The sequence below is a fragment of the Aquarana catesbeiana genome, linkage group LG02 (genome assembly GCF_042186555.1).
Source record: "Aquarana catesbeiana isolate 2022-GZ linkage group LG02, ASM4218655v1, whole genome shotgun sequence".
Lineage (NCBI taxonomy): Eukaryota > Metazoa > Chordata > Amphibia > Anura > Ranidae > Aquarana > Aquarana catesbeiana.
The window spans coordinates 331,244,524-331,260,545 of NC_133325.1; the positions used below are offsets into that span (position 1 = coordinate 331,244,524).

The 16,022-nt window shown below is 37.5% G+C and overlaps 1 protein-coding gene across 1 annotated transcript in view; it reads right to left on the minus strand.

The window, feature by feature from the left end:
* The window catches only part of DMD (dystrophin), a 3,507,873-nt gene that overhangs the window by 2,071,126 nt on the left and 1,420,725 nt on the right, over window positions 1-16,022 (minus strand). Inside the window, exons 34-35 of the mRNA XM_073614841.1 lie at window positions 12,206-12,385; window positions 2,909-3,037 (exon numbers count right to left, since the gene is read on the minus strand). Of these exons, the coding sequence (XP_073470942.1) occupies window positions 2,909-3,037; window positions 12,206-12,385 (309 nt within the window). The remainder of the gene's footprint in view (window positions 1-2,908; window positions 3,038-12,205; window positions 12,386-16,022) is intronic.

Consider the following 16,022-nt stretch of genomic DNA (forward strand, 5'->3'; position numbering starts at 1 on the left):
TTTCTGTAAGGTGGTCATACACTAGGCAATCGGATTGTATAATCTCCTTTAGATCTGCCATCAGTTATGTAGTGCAAGGGCCTGCTTGATTGCATACACAGTGATTGGCTGGATAGTTGTTTCCTCCTATTATTTAAATGTGGTAAAGCTAAAGGAGATTATACAATCAGATTGTATAGTGTATGGCCACCATTATACACCTAAAATTACTAGCTGAGCTTTCAGTGCCATTAATTGTAACAACACACCAAACACAGAAGCAAACACACATTTTGGCATGTGAAAAAACGAATGGCAAATGCCACAAAACGCCAACATGTCCCATAAGCCACATATAGCACAGCCCATTTAAATTATCAGGCTGCCTTATGCATGTCACAGGAAAAATGAGACACAAAATGTGTGCTCTCACTATGCTAGATGTGAATGGGGCTCAAAAGTGAAATTGGTGCGTTAACCCAAGAACAATGAGGATTCACTCACATCTGTGCGTTTCCTTGCATTTCAGAAATGTGCTGCACCAATAAATCGCAGTAAAAAATGCACCAAGCTCTGCTCTAAAAAAAGTTCTGAAGCTTCTTTGGGGCGATTTCTGTGTGTAGTGCAGCCCATACAGGTGGGTGGGCTGCCCTATGTGTGATGAGTGAAATTGCTCCAAACCCCCCCTCACTATAAAAAAGCCACATGTGGGAATGCGAGTTCCCGCTATGCAGAGTTGTGGACGGGGCTTGACAGCTGAGTGTTTCTGTCCACTCCCTTCTATGTACTTGTATAAAGATGGCCATACACTATATAATCTGATTGTGTATTTAGTGAGAAGGGTGATCACTGATTGATTGCATTTCATTCAAAAAACGTGCAGCTGGGAATGGGAGGGTGGATGATGCAGGGTGAGTGTGTGTGCTAATGAGATCAGCTGGTCAACTCCTTCCTGTGTCATGACCTATACTCTGTAAGGAAGTAAGACAGAAGCAATATATACCTTTGGAATCATGGATGCAGTACAGTAAGATAAGTGTCTGTAGATTTTATGGAAAGCTTTGATATTTTTGCAAAAAAAGTACATCAATGCTATATAGGGGAGCTGGAATTTAGAAAAGAAAAAAAAGGGAACTTAGCCTTTAAAGTTCATGTGGGAAGGTGTCTCAATACATTTGGTAATATAGTGTATGTCATAGTCTGAATAAAAATGTATTTCATTTGATTTACACAACACACATGACACTTTAAAGGTTTAGTATATGTATATTTTTGTAACAAAAGTGGATTAAACAGCAGACATTATTTACCTCCTGAGTTAATCTTTGCCAAACAGATTTAGCAATAATTAGAGATGCACATGTTTGTAAGGTAATTCTCTATTTTTATAACCTGCAATTGTATTTGATTTTTTTGCAGATAATGTTCTAGGTCTGTGTAGTTGAATGGTGACAATTGATGACCATTGGTGGACAGCAATTTGCAAACCTTTCCACAGATTTTCAGTTTAATATACAGTATCTCTGGGAATTGACTGAGGCAATCTAAGACATTTGTGTCACTGGTTTTAAACCATTTTAGTGTAGCTTTGGCTGCATGTTTTGTGAACCTGTACCACCGTTGTCACTATGGTTAAAAAGTTTAAAGTCCAAGTTCTCCTTTAGCACACAATTTCCAATAAAGTGACCATGCTGACAACGGGCCCCAGTAGCTTAAACAAACTGATTGGCTTTAGTAAAAAAAAAACAACAAAAAAGTCAATGTGAGCTCTGAACATGCTGCAGAGATCCACAGGTGAGTTGGGAGGATACTGTCCAACCAGAATGTTCACAAAGCTGTGGAAGTAACAAGGAAGAAGTCAAAGCTGGAAAAAAATGTCTTAAACATAAAGGAGTTTGTTAAATGCATATGGGAGGAACAGCAGGCATGTGAACAGAGCTTAGTCACTGCTACAAAAAGGTAGGAGAGAGCACACTGCAAAGTTGTGGCTTTTAAAAAGGGAGACACTTAATACTGCAATACTGGAGCTTAGCATTCAATGCCTGTAGCAGCATTGAAACTAGCCATAAAGAGAATGTAAACAAAGATGGGAGTATCAACCAGGCTAGGAGGAACAAAAATGGCCTACTTGTATGGCATCTGCAGTAATCAATATTTTTTAACACTGATCAGCATGTTTTAACCTGTTGGGGCTCTCCTGCTTACATGGCCACTATTAGGGATGCACCGATACTATTTTTTTACAAGTACAGATACTTTTTTTTAGTACTCGTCTATACCAATTACTGATACCTACTGCAAATGTTTTGTTTTCACTGCAGCTGTCAGCAATGGTACAAAGCAAAATAATAATTAAATGCAGGAGATTAGGGAGTTAATTAAGGCTGATTAGAGTAAATTAATGGTTAATAAGGGGTTAAACAGAGGAACATTTGTTCATCCCTTTGATCTGCAGATGAAGCAACAGAAAGATACAAAAAGAAACAATATTTCTTTTTATTTTTGTGTTTCAGCAGCTGAGCTATTAATAAACATTTTTTTTTTTTACAGCTACAATTACCGGAATTCTTAAACACTTCAGCTGTCAACAGGGGAGGCCCACTGGCAGTTCAAAGAACCGAGCTTGAAAGTAGCAGTTTCAGGTATCGGTGCATTTGCGCGAGTACTGATACTTGTACAAATACTCGGTATCGGCACCGATACTAGTATCGGTGCAACCCTAGCCACTATATTGTCAAAGGTGCCAAAAGTGAACTTAGCCTTTAGCAATTTTTTACCAGTAAAGTGGGGGAAGCCCCACTCACCCACTAGCCCCTCAAAATAATATTTAATTAAAGATATGTTAAAAAATGCCAACTTGCATTGAAAATGCCCATTTATCTCTCTAAGAGCAAAAACTAGAAAGTTTAAATGGACTTAAATGTGATACCTTCAGGGTCTCTTCCCTTTGTAGTGACTTTTGTTTGTCCACCTCATCTAGTAATATTTCAGCACGGTACATCCAAGCTGTAGTGCTAGCAATGCCTTGGTCAAAAGATTCCATTTGTTTTTGATATTCCTGAAAAAAGAAACAAGTTCAAATAAACCATGCCAATACTGTACAATCTGCTATGATACTGAACTTTGCAAAAATATAAAGAAAAAAACAATGTCTTACATATAAACTTAGCTTCCTTTTTTGGCTTTGGGAGGAGGTTCTTTAGAATTTCCAAATGTTTGTACATTGTTTGTACAGATTAACTGAAGATGCTCTGATATTTTAGCCTACTGATGGCAATGTCACTGCTTGATGTATATATAGAATGTGAATGTAAATAAAGGATGCATATATTATAAGCAGCACAACACAGCATATTATTATATACGTTACTATTGCTGTTTGGAAGGAGTCAAGTAAAGTAGGCATTAGGCTACAGAAGTGACACCTAATGCTGGTAAAAGCATCATATGTAGCTCTTAATCTAATCTCAGCTATATACATCTTTTCAAAATCAGGAAGCAAAGTTAGATGTTCCATAAGCTCCTTACATTGCCTCTCTTTTTTCCCCAAGCAGACAACACCAGAGACACTTTCTAACATCCTGTCTGGGAACTCTGCCATATCTTCATACTTATACTGCAAAGAGAGTCTTAGTACCACTGATTACCATCTTAAACAGCAGAACCGCCATTCGCTTCATCCTACTCCTGATGAAGTGTTATGCCGTGTACACACGGGCGGACTTTTCGTCATCAAAGGTCCGACAGTCTTTCCGATGGACTTTCGACTGACTTCCGACGGACTTTCGAACGAACGGACTTGCCTACACACGATCACACCAAAGTCTGATGGATTCGTACGTGATGACGTACGATCGGACTAAAATGAGGAAGTTGATAGCCAGTAGCCAATAGCTGCCCTAGTGTCAGTTTTCTTTCGTCGGACTAGCATACAGACAAGCGGATTTTTTGACCGGACTCAAGTCCGATGGAAAGATTTGAAACATGTTTCAAATCTAAAGTCCGTCTGATTTTCACCCGAAAAAGTCTGCTGCAGGTCCGATGAAGCCCACACATGGTTGGATTGTCCGACGGATTTGTCCCGTCGGACCAGTCCGGTCGAAAAGTCCGCCCATGTGTATACGGCATTATGTGCAACATGTTGAGAATGAGGCCACACTGATGATCTTCTGCCCATAGATCTTGAACAATGAAACTTTGGTTACAATGTGTATGGTGATTATATGCATTGCTATCTAGACCTTTGGCCTCTGACTAGGGTGTGTTATCAGGTTCTGATGGATGCTAACTGGTGCTATTTTAATGAACTACAATTAAATTTTTAACTATGAGTTGCTTTGACCATCTGTATTAAAAAATAAATTTGTTTTGATCAAAACTTTTTTATCATGTGTATAATGTGTGTTGTTGAGAGATTATACCTTGAAATTTACAAAATGTGTTTCAATTTTTTTTTTACAGATATATATATATATATATATACTCATGGAAGTGATGCAAAATTTAGATTCTCTTTATTTTGTTTTTTTACTTGACTTAAGTTCCACTTTAATTACATAAATTAAAATGACTGTATTGACTACATTGATTTGTACTTTCCCTTTTCCAAAATAAATAAAAGGCACAATATTATTATGTCCAGTTAACAGTGTTCTATGAGAAGTACAGATAATGTAGAAGATCTTCATACATAACATAACATGTATCTTTTTGTAAAGAACGTTCATATAGATTTCTTCTTTGTGTAAAGTAATGTACCATATATACGCCAAGTTTTTCAGCACTTTTTTTATACTAAAAATGCCCCCCTCGGCTTATACTCCAGTGAGGGTCGCACGCCGGCAGCCTCTGTGTTGTCCATGCCGTACTGGGCAAGAACCTGCCCGCTTCTGTGTGCTGGTACCTGGGGTGCACCGCATCTTTGTCAAATGAATGTCGGATGAGGCCGCTCTTCTTCTCTCGCTCTTCTCCAGGGCTGTGACCAATGACGTAGCCTTTACAGTGTTACCTGTGCTTGGTCACGCCCCCTTGCTCCACCCAAGCATTGCTGAATTCAAGTAGCGGTATATCTCTGGTCTCAGATATACAGTACGTTTATTTACAGTACTTAGTCTGCTATATTTTATTTTTTATTTTCTTATTAACCCCTATCTGAACCCAGTGTTGACTATGCTTGCACAGAGCAGCCTATGTTAGGGCTCATAATATACACGCTGCATTGTGTATGCACTGTGTTACTGCATGTGTTGCATTAGCACTTCCGATCCATTGAAATTTACCAGTAGCTGCTGCATTTCCCACCCTAGGCTTATACTCGAATCAATAAGTTTTCTCAGTTGTTTGTGGTAAAATTAGGTGCCCCGGCTTATACCTGAGTATATTCGGTAGTTTTTTTTTCAAATAAAATATTTTTTTCATTTTTAGCATTAAACATTACATACAAACAAATAACCACATTTAACTCATTACAGGGATAAATACTCCCCCAAAAATGAAGAAAATACATTCAATTACATAAATTATGTCAAATGAATCCCCACAGTGTCAAAAATAAGAAAAACATACAAAACAAACAAACCTTGCACCTCTCGGATTAAAGTAACAAAACATAATATTACATAGGGACATGGATACATTTTACATGTCAAATTATTCACCCCAATATCAAACATCAGACTATGGCAACCTACTCTATACAGCTTAACCACTTGCCAACCATCCGCCCCAGTTTCACTGCAGCAGAATGGCACTATGAAATGTTGCTTCGCCCTGTGGCCAATAGGGGAGCCCGCTGCTCACCCCTGGAGCCGATGCGAGTGTCTGGTGGTCACGATCACCATCGGGCTCCCGCGATCGCTGGCGACACACCGAGAACCGGGATCTGTGTGTGTAAACACACAGTTTCCGGTTCTCTGAGGGGAGAAGAGACTGATTGTCTGTTCATACAAAGTATGAACAGCAATCTGTCATCTCCCCTAGACAGTCCCACCCCCCTTCAGTTAGAACACAGAGAGGGAACACAGTTAACCCCTTGTTCGCCCCTAGTGTTAACCCCTTCCTTGCCAGTGACATTTTTACAGTAATCAGTGCATTTTTATAGCACTGATCGCTGTATAAATGCCAATGGTCCCAAAGATGTGTCAAAAGTGTCCGATGAGTCCACCATAATGTCACAGTCCTGATAAAAATCGCAGATCACTTCTATTATTAGTAAAAAAAATAATAATAAAAATGCTATAAATCTATACCCTATTTTGTAGACACTATAACTTTTGTGAAAACCAAACAATATATGCTTATTGTGATATTTTTTTACCAAAAATATGTAGTAGAATACGTATCAGCCTAAACTGAGAAAAAAATAGCTTTTTTAAAAAAAAAAATGGGGATATTTATTATAGCAAAATGTACAAAATATTGTGTTTTTTTCAAAATTGACGCTCTTTCTTTGTTGATAGCGCAAAAAATAAAAAACGCAGAGATGATCAAATACCACCAAAATAAAGCTCTATTTGTAGGGAAAAATGGAAATCAATTTTGTTTGGATGCAGTGTCGCACGACCGCGCATTTGTCAGTTAAAGCGAGCCAGTGCCAAATCGCAAAAGATGGCCTGGTCATTCAGCGGTCAAATCTTCTGGGGCTGAAGCAGTTAAAATTATCTCTCTTTTACATACTGATTTCTTCACTTCTACTCCTCCCTCCACCTCTGCTCTTTACTCCTATCTACCTCCTCTGCTTTCACACCTCTCCACTGAATAGACTGTGATATAATTGATTACTAGGTTCTATCCAACATGAACATATTTTTTCAAACCTTTGGGGTGTACCTCTATGCTTGTATGTTAATTTTTTTCTTTTAAGTGTATAGTTAATTTTCTCACCCCATTGTTTATGGGTTGGAGGATCAACAGATGACCATTTTTGTAAAATAACTTTACATGCTAAATATAAGGATCTTATCCACATAATATGCATCTCTACTGGTAACGCTCCATCAGGGATTATTCCCAATAGTGCAAGTTTGGCCGTCCCTGTTATCTCAGAGGAGCATAACAAATTTAAGGTTATAAATATTTTTTCCAAGTAATGATGAAGCTTTGGTTTCCCTGTAACGATGAAGCTTTGTTTCCAGGGCCCATGTCCAGTCCTCCTCATCCAAATGCCTCTTTGCCAACAAGCAAAACTATTTATTTGTTTTCCAGTATTCTCTATTGTTTGTAGATTGGAGTAAAGGTTCCCTATTAATCCTCATTTCTTACAGGTAACCAGAATCGCTTTTGATAATATTTTAGAATATTTATACTGTGATTGGAGTTTTGAAGTTTGGCTTTGTAATGCCTGATGTAATTGGAGGTATTGATATAAGTTATTGTTCGTTAACTGATAGAGGTCTTTTAATGTATTAAAATGAAGTAAAACATCCCCTTCATATAGCTGATACAAAAATATTATACACGCTTTTTTCCATTCTAAAAATTCCAGAAGTCTATTCAATTCATAAAGGTAGTAGTTATCCCATATAGGCATATCTTTCGTATAGCCCATAAGCTGAGTAGTGGTTTGCACTGCTTTCCATACCCTATGAATTAAATAAAAAGTAGGGAATTTTCTTTTCTTATAAAAACGGTGAGCTACTATTGATTGAACTAAAGGGTCATTTTTAAATTGGGATATTATTATCTTCTGTGTGGGGTCCTGCATGTCTACTACCTAACAACCATGCCAATGTTGCAATTGTGATGCTATAAAGTATAGTCTTGCGTTGGGTAAAGCAATTCCCCCCTTATCTATGGCCTGTTGTGTAGTGTTTCAAATCTAATTCTGGGTTTTCCCCCCTTCCACACAAAGTCCCTAAAAACCAAATCAATAGTACCAAACAATCATAACGCCAGCAATATGGGCCAATTATGTAATGCATATAGCATTCAGGATGACAACCGTATGATCCCTGCATATAGAGTAAAATATTTTCTTAGTGACAACAAAGGTGAATACCAAAAAAATAATATAGAAAATATTGTATAAATAAAAATAGTCCACATGCAATTGGAAAATAATGAACAAATCAATATAAATATAAATAAATCTTCCGCTGCTGCAAGATGTATGAATCAAAAAAAGTGGATCTTCCTCTGTGTAGTTGCACAACCTCCACCAGCTGTAGTAAACACCCAAAGTGCTCAGAAAGTGGATGTCCGCTTACCAGAAGATGTTGATCTTTTTAATTAAAAAAGGTCAATAATAGCCTTTGCAAGATTTGGCTTGCTGCCATGGTATGGATAAGCCTTGTAGGTGACCTGTTCCTCTCCCCCAGCTGGTGGAGGTTGTGCAACTACACAGAGGAAGATCCACTTTTTTTGATTCATACATCTTGCAGCAGTGGAAGATTCTTTTATATTTATATTGATTTGTTCATTATTTTCCAATTGCATGTGGACTATTTTTATTTATACAATTTTTTCTATATTATTTTTTGGTATTCCCCTTTGTTGTCACTAAGAAAATATTTTACTCTATATGCAGGGATCATACGGTTGTCATCCTTTTGGCATATGCACTTGTGGTATATAGTCTATATACTCATATAGCATTTTTGCATGGTACACTGTTGTGTTTTTTTATACATTTGAATATAACAATTTAGGTGTCATTTAGTTCACCGTTTATATGGACCTAGCTCCCCCCACAGTTTACTTTTTCACTTGCACTAGAATTTTCATCTAGTTTAGGGGGTTAGCAGCTTACACTCAATTAGTCAATTGTACACTATTTTTTGGCGCAAGGTTTTTATACATTTTCATATAGCATTCAGGGCATCCACACCATCTTCACCAAATTCGCTATCCCTATCATGGACAACAGGAATTTACTCCAGGTTTTACTCAATTGTCGAAATTTAACAATAACAGGGAGTATATTCTTATCTGTATATTCTGTAATATTCGGTGTAATTACCACTCCCAGATATTTAAATGATGTGACCAAGGCCATCTGATGACCCTGGTGTGGAGGCTCCAAATGCACAGGATCCAGAGGCATCATTACAGATTTGTCCCAATTAATATTTAATCCTGAAAAGGATCCATACAGGTCTATTAAGGACTGCAGACAGAGATGTACCTGTATCCCCCAAGAACACTAGGGTATCATCCACATAAAGTGCTATCTTATCTTCACCTGTAGATTTACGAAATCAAAAACCAATCAAAAAACAATTTTTGTTGATGAATGAATAGCCTCCGCCAGTGGTTCAATGGCCAGAGCAAAAAGAAGCGGGGATAGAGGACATCCCTGCCTTGCCCCTCTAGTCAATGAAAAAGGGGCCGATACACTTGGGGAATTATACAAAAGTTGTATCCATCTTATAAATCTAGGGCCAAACCCATATATTTTAAGCAATTTCACAAAAAAGACCCACTCTATACTGTCAAATGCTTTAGCCATATCAAGTGACAGTATAACACTATTTCCTATATTGTCAGTTGGGAGTTATAAATTTAAAAATAAATGTCGGATATTATTCGCTGTCGGTTTATCAAGAATGAAGCCTGACTGATCACAATTAATTAATTTTGTAATGCATTTTGATAATCTCATCGCAAATACCTTTGCCTGCAGCTTAATGTCTGACAATAACAAGATTATTGGACGGTATGAATCAGGATTGCTTGGATCCTTACAATAAAACAATAATTACTGCTTCAGTCATAGAGGAGGTTAATGAACCCACCTCCATGCCATTATTAAAGACATCTAGTAAATCAGGTAACAGCACATCCCCATATTTTTTATATATTTCCCCTGGTAGACCATCTGGTCCTGGTGCTTTATTATTAGGTAAATTAGATGCTGCAGTTCTTAGCTCCTCCAATGTTAGTGGACCCTCTAGTACCACCCTTTCATCATTTGAAATAAATCAATAGTATCAAAAAATCTGTTCAGGGATTCCTCCAGATAAGATACCCTACTCTTATATAGGGCCTGGTAAAACTCCCCGAATACCTCCAGTATCTCTGGAGTAGTATCAGTCCTCTTATTTAAAGATGATTGTATTTCAATTAAATATGATGCAGGCCGTGAGCCCTTACAATAGTTGCCAGAAGGTGTCCTGTCCCCCCTCCCTCCTCAAAATATGGTTGTTGTAGGAAGAATCTTTTATTTTCTGCCTTTTTCCTAGCCACAGTTGCATACTGTAATTGGCTATGAAGCCATTCTTTTTGAGTATCTTCATTTGGATTATTGTGTATAGGAATTCGGCCTGTATCATATTATCAGCTAGTGTTTTTTCCCACTGCCTACATTGTTTCTTAATTTTTGATATCTGTGCAATAAGTAACCTCAGAGATAAGCTTTCAATACATCCAAATATATTAGAAGTGAAAATGAAATTCTATTTATATTCTGATAAGTAATTAATTCAGTCATAATTCCTTCAGATGAAAAAAAAAGTGACATCCAATATGGGTTCACCTTCCAGGTGCAGCCTGGGCTTTTCTTATCACCTTTTGATACTTGTTACCTTTAGGCATACTTGCATACCTCATACATAGCTTTATTTATTTTATTTATTTCTATTCATTTGATATCACACATCTCCCTACACTATCACAATCCACCCCTCTTTCCTCTCTGTCTTTTTCACCTTGTCACTTGTTAGTATCCCTCTGCTATCCTATGTTTTCCACCATCTCCATGTCCCTACCATCCGTGGCCCAGGCCTTTTACTTATATATACATATCTGTATGCGAATACTCATTGATTTTACTACTTTAGATGCCTGACAAACATACTCATGTTTATAGCCTATAATCTTTATGGACTAATTAAGTTTTTAGGGATACATCACTACCCTACTATTACACAATCACACTCCACCTCTTTCGTTTCCTTTTCTTTTCTATCTTTGCACCTGTTAGTATCCCTCTGTTATCCTATGTTTCCTACCATCTTCATGTTCCCTACCATCTTTGGGTTCAGGCCTCCCATTTCATGCATATATATTTTCATGCTAGTACTTATTGATTCTACTTTATTACTTTAGATGCCTTACAAACATACTTATGTTTACAGCCTACACTCTTTGTGAACTAACGAGGTCTCTAGGGTTACATCACTACACCTATGCCATGCCTGCTCGCCATTTGGCCCCTGGTGGGGTCCCATCTGACTTCGCCCCCTCAGCTCCCTGGTGAGGCACCTGCTGCCGCTATGTTGGAGCCGCACACCTGTAGCCATGGTCAAGCTCAGTGGTGAGTATGGGGATCCATAACCCCTCCTACCCCCTGCCTGTATAACTAATACTGTGCCATTTTGCCAAACTATATACTTTTTTTATCTTAGGTACAATGTTACACACATCCACCCCTGAAAAGCGAGCTGGATCTCGCGAAACTAGTTGGGTAGTATGATGCCCGTGTACTATGACTGTTATTACATCCATGTACCAATATTTCCTGTTTTATATATCTTTTTTTTGGCAACTGTTGGTGTTATCTATGCATGTAAACAATTTTACTTGAATAAACCATATACTGTATTTACTACTGTTATGTTTACTGGCGGAAACGGTACCCACTTCACTTAAAGTCCCAGGGCGAATCCTTTGTTTTACTATAGGAGAATGGTCTGAAATACCCCTGGCCTTATATTTAATATAATGAAGATATGGTATCAAGGGATATGTTCCCAGTGCCAAGTCTATTCTAGATGAGTTTTGTAAGTGCTAGAAGAACCCAATACATATCTGGCAAAGGCCATAAGCCCCAATGAAGTTTTCTTATCCATTATATGATATTTGTCGATTGAGGGATCCATATAGTTATTAAAATCTCCAACCAATAGGCACGCACTTTCTGGTTTGTCAGATATATACTGAACATATTCTTTAAATACTTCCAAAGAATAAGGCGGGGGGGATATATATATTTTCAATCACGTATGGTTGACCTGAAGACAGCATCTATACAGCTTTAGCACGGCTCATCATACCATTGATTTTACGGTCACAGGATAGAAGGAAGAGTTAGCAGAGGAGCTCTATCCCATCACGTCCTCTCACATTGCACGTCCTCTCTTACTGCCATGCTCCGCCCTGCCTACCAATAATGTAGTTATAGGATTTTATTGGTAATATCTGTAGTTCAATTTTTTTGTCCAAGATACTACTTATATTCACCTTTATATGGACTTGATTTGTTATAATATAAAAGCAGACTTGTACTCACCAACAAAAGGCGGAACCACTCTTCAGCTCTTGATGTTACTGCCAGCCAATTGCTATTCAGTAGACTAAGTTTATCATCAACCAGATTGCCATGTTCACCAATTACTGTTTTGAGTGAATCCCCTAAGTCTTGAATGTTCTTTAATTGCTGCTGTCGCTTTTCAATCTCTTTTTGTATTGTCTGTAGGGAAATTATTTAGATCAGGGTAGATTTTATTCCAGCACTTAATAGCACTAAAAGATTTTTGTTTTATTTGGTCAGCTTGTTAATATTTTTTTACGTACTGTGAACAGCATACTATGACTGTTATGTTATCGTATTGTATTTGCTTTCCTTAAAAATACATAACATTAACCATTTTATACACTTCGACTTCCTGCCTTATTAGAACATTAGTGTGTAATAGATAGATAAATAGATAGATGCACAAAGTTGAAAGCAGGCCAGATGTGAACAACAAATGGACAGATACAGGCAATTGAATCACAAAGGCAGCCAATGTAAAGAATAGGTGTTTGTAAAAGAGAAGGAGACAGAACCAACTCCAAAGGAGTTGGCAACAAACCCAGTTCAGAGTGACTAGGGTTTCTTCATGGATATGGAGAAAGGAAAAGGACAATAGTTAAAGGGGTTGTAAACCCTCAGGGTTTTTCACCTTAATGCATTCTATGCATTAAGGTGAAAAACCTCCTGTGCGGCAGCTGCCCCCCAGAGCCCCCCTTTTACTTATCTGAATCCGGTCTTTCCAGCGATGGGGACAAGCACACCAGCTCCAGCTGGTGTCTTGGGTCCTCATTGGATAGAATGATAGCAACAGGAGCCATTGGCTCCCGCTGCTGTCAATCAAATCCAATGACGTGTCAATGGACACAGCAGGACACGGGAGCATGCCCACACGAGTGCCCCCAGGGAAAGCGCTTCTACATCAGGGCACTCGAGAAGAGGAGGAGCCAGGAGCTCCATGGAAGGACCCCAGAAGAGGAGGATTAGGGCCCCTCTGTGCAAAACCCTTGCACAGAGGAGGTAAGTATAACATGTTTGTTATTTAAAAAAGAAACAAAAAATAGACTTTACAACCCCTTTAAGGTCTATCCCACCAACAGAGATTATAGCCGAACTCCACAGCATGCAGTGTGACTCTACCATCCAACTTATTTTAGAGGACTGAGATTGAGAAAAGATGAAAATTTTAAAGATACACAGGTTTGCACATATACATATCCATAAACAAAGACAAATTAATAGACAACATATTGAAGCGGCAAGGTACCAATGTCAAGCCTGGTATATTTTAATACATTTTTTTAAAGAAATATCAAAATATCAAACATTTTTTAAATCCATCAGTTGATAAGATGATGTAAAAATCATTATTATTAACTTTTCTGCTGCTGCTAGAAAATATGATGCATTAAAGTTATTTCAAAATAGAAGCCAAATATTTTACTTGACATGTATCAATTTAGTATGAAAGTGTAGTAGTTAGAGTACTCATATGCCCAAAAGTCAAATTCACTAAATGAATAAAGTACTCCATTATCTTAACAGCTATTAGTTCTTGTCAAGTGTATCTTCCTAACGTTACCACATATCAGGCCAAGCATAGACAGCATAACTGTCCGTCATGTTTTCCTTACATTGTTAGAATATATTTTTTAAGCTATGGGTATAAGTAAATGTATACTATTGCCTGTGCCTTCTGGGCTAACCATACATGGTTATATATGTATTCTCTTTGGATATAACCTAATATACTACAACTGCTAGTCTGGACGTGTCTATTTTGAGTTCATTTTGGATGCAAGTACAAAAAAATTGTTCGTGTAATTTTCGGTGAAATGGGAAAAATTCTTAATCAACACAGAGCTCAATAGTCAAAATGTTGAAAATAGATTACAGTTGAACTCCAGGTTTAATTTAACTTTAAATAGTTTATGCAGAACAAGCTGCTCCAAACAATCTATTTCCTTTACTAGTACATGCTCTTGCTAGGAGCACTGTATGTAGCATCAGCTACCCACAGTTTACAGCATTGTATCCTGGCAGTGATATGAGCACTCCCATTTCATTGTCAGAATAAAACTGAGTCAAGTTTAGCACTGCTTAGCCATCCACAGGAAGCCTTTTACTTTTATGAATTGAAAGGGTTGTAAACCCTCATGTTTTTTCACCTTAATGCATCCTATGCATTAAGGTGAAAAAACTTCTATCACTGACCGGCTCCCGGCATTCTGCATCTATGGATACAAATGCTGGACTCGGGAGTGTGCCCGCAAGGTAACCCCCTGGGAGATCGCTTCTTCTATGGGGTTATACTATGCAGGGAGGAGCTACCAGTGCCGCCGGGGGACGCCAGAAGTCGAGGATCGGGGCCACTCTGTGCAAAACAAACTGCACAGTGAAGGTAAGTATGACATGTTTGTTATTTAAAAAAACAAAAAAAACAAAGCCTTACAATCTCTTAAATGTAACGCTTCCTCTGAATGGCTGAGCTGTCATAATCTCCGCCTCAACCAAACAGAAGAAGTCTTGTGTTCATTGTTAAAATACCAGGCAGCACTCAGTCCGACACAATTTTTTTCCAGGAATGGGACGGGAAGTCCTTGTATCGCTGCTAGAACACAGCTCTGCATACTGTATGTAGCTGATGCTATATACAGTTTATACAGCACTGACAGCAGGGACATTTATTAGTGAAGGAAATAGTTATTTTGTACCAGCTTGGTCCAAACCAAAAGTTTTTTAAAGTTAACTCAAACCTGGAGTTAGGCTTTAAGTGCACTGTGCAATTTAAAGGAGACCTGATAAGATCACAGGCAGCATCCGTCTGCTGTACCGATTTTAACCATCCAATTACATGCAAGTAAAAGTTCTGCAGATAAGTAAAAGTTTATTTTGTAAGGTGAAAGTTTGTTTTGAAAATTAACATGCTTTGCTCGTTTAGTAAATCAGGTCAGATAGTCTGAAATTTGATATATATATATATATATATATATATATATATATATATATATATATATAAATAAATACATTAACAAAACTTTTTGTTATTTATAGTTTCCCAGAGTTATGCTTTAGTAAGTCACAGCCAATCAGCATATATCTGGCTGTGATAGATAACTGCATGCAAACAATCTTTCTTGATCTTGTTAAATTGAAAAACAGTAAAAAACTAATGTACAGTAAAATTTGACAGTTTTTTGGTAACATATAATTAAACCAAACTCCCTTTGCATTGCATGCTGCAAAGTAAAGTAAGCAGTACTGCCATTTCAAGGCAAATAAATTGTGGACATTTCAATGAATTAGTAAATGCCGCATTTGTTTTGTTTGGAAAATGATTGGCACATTGGTTGTAATATATTAAGGCTGGAAGGATATGCAATTTGTTCCTTGAAATGTGACATTTGTTCTAAACACTAATAGAGAAGATCCTGGTATTAATCAAAGATTTAGACAGACTAATGTTTTTTATAGACTTCACTGCAGGGTACAGAAAAAAGTGAAAATGAGAAAAAATATTGAACAGCATAGGGTGTCACCTACCAGGGTTGATTTAAAAGTCAAGAACTAGTAATTAGAATCAGCTGCATTTTCGAGTCACATTTTCCTCTCATATACAGTACAGTATTCTTTTCTTACAGCAGTAACTTATTATTAATATTACAATTTTGTCACAAGAATCTTAACTTTATGTATTTCACCTGTAGTACATTTTATGATTTTTGCTACTATATCGTTTGTAAAGTGGGAGTGCGTAATTCACTTGCAATTGCAGGAGCAGTTTGTATCTATGGCTGTTTGAAAAAGGGGAAAT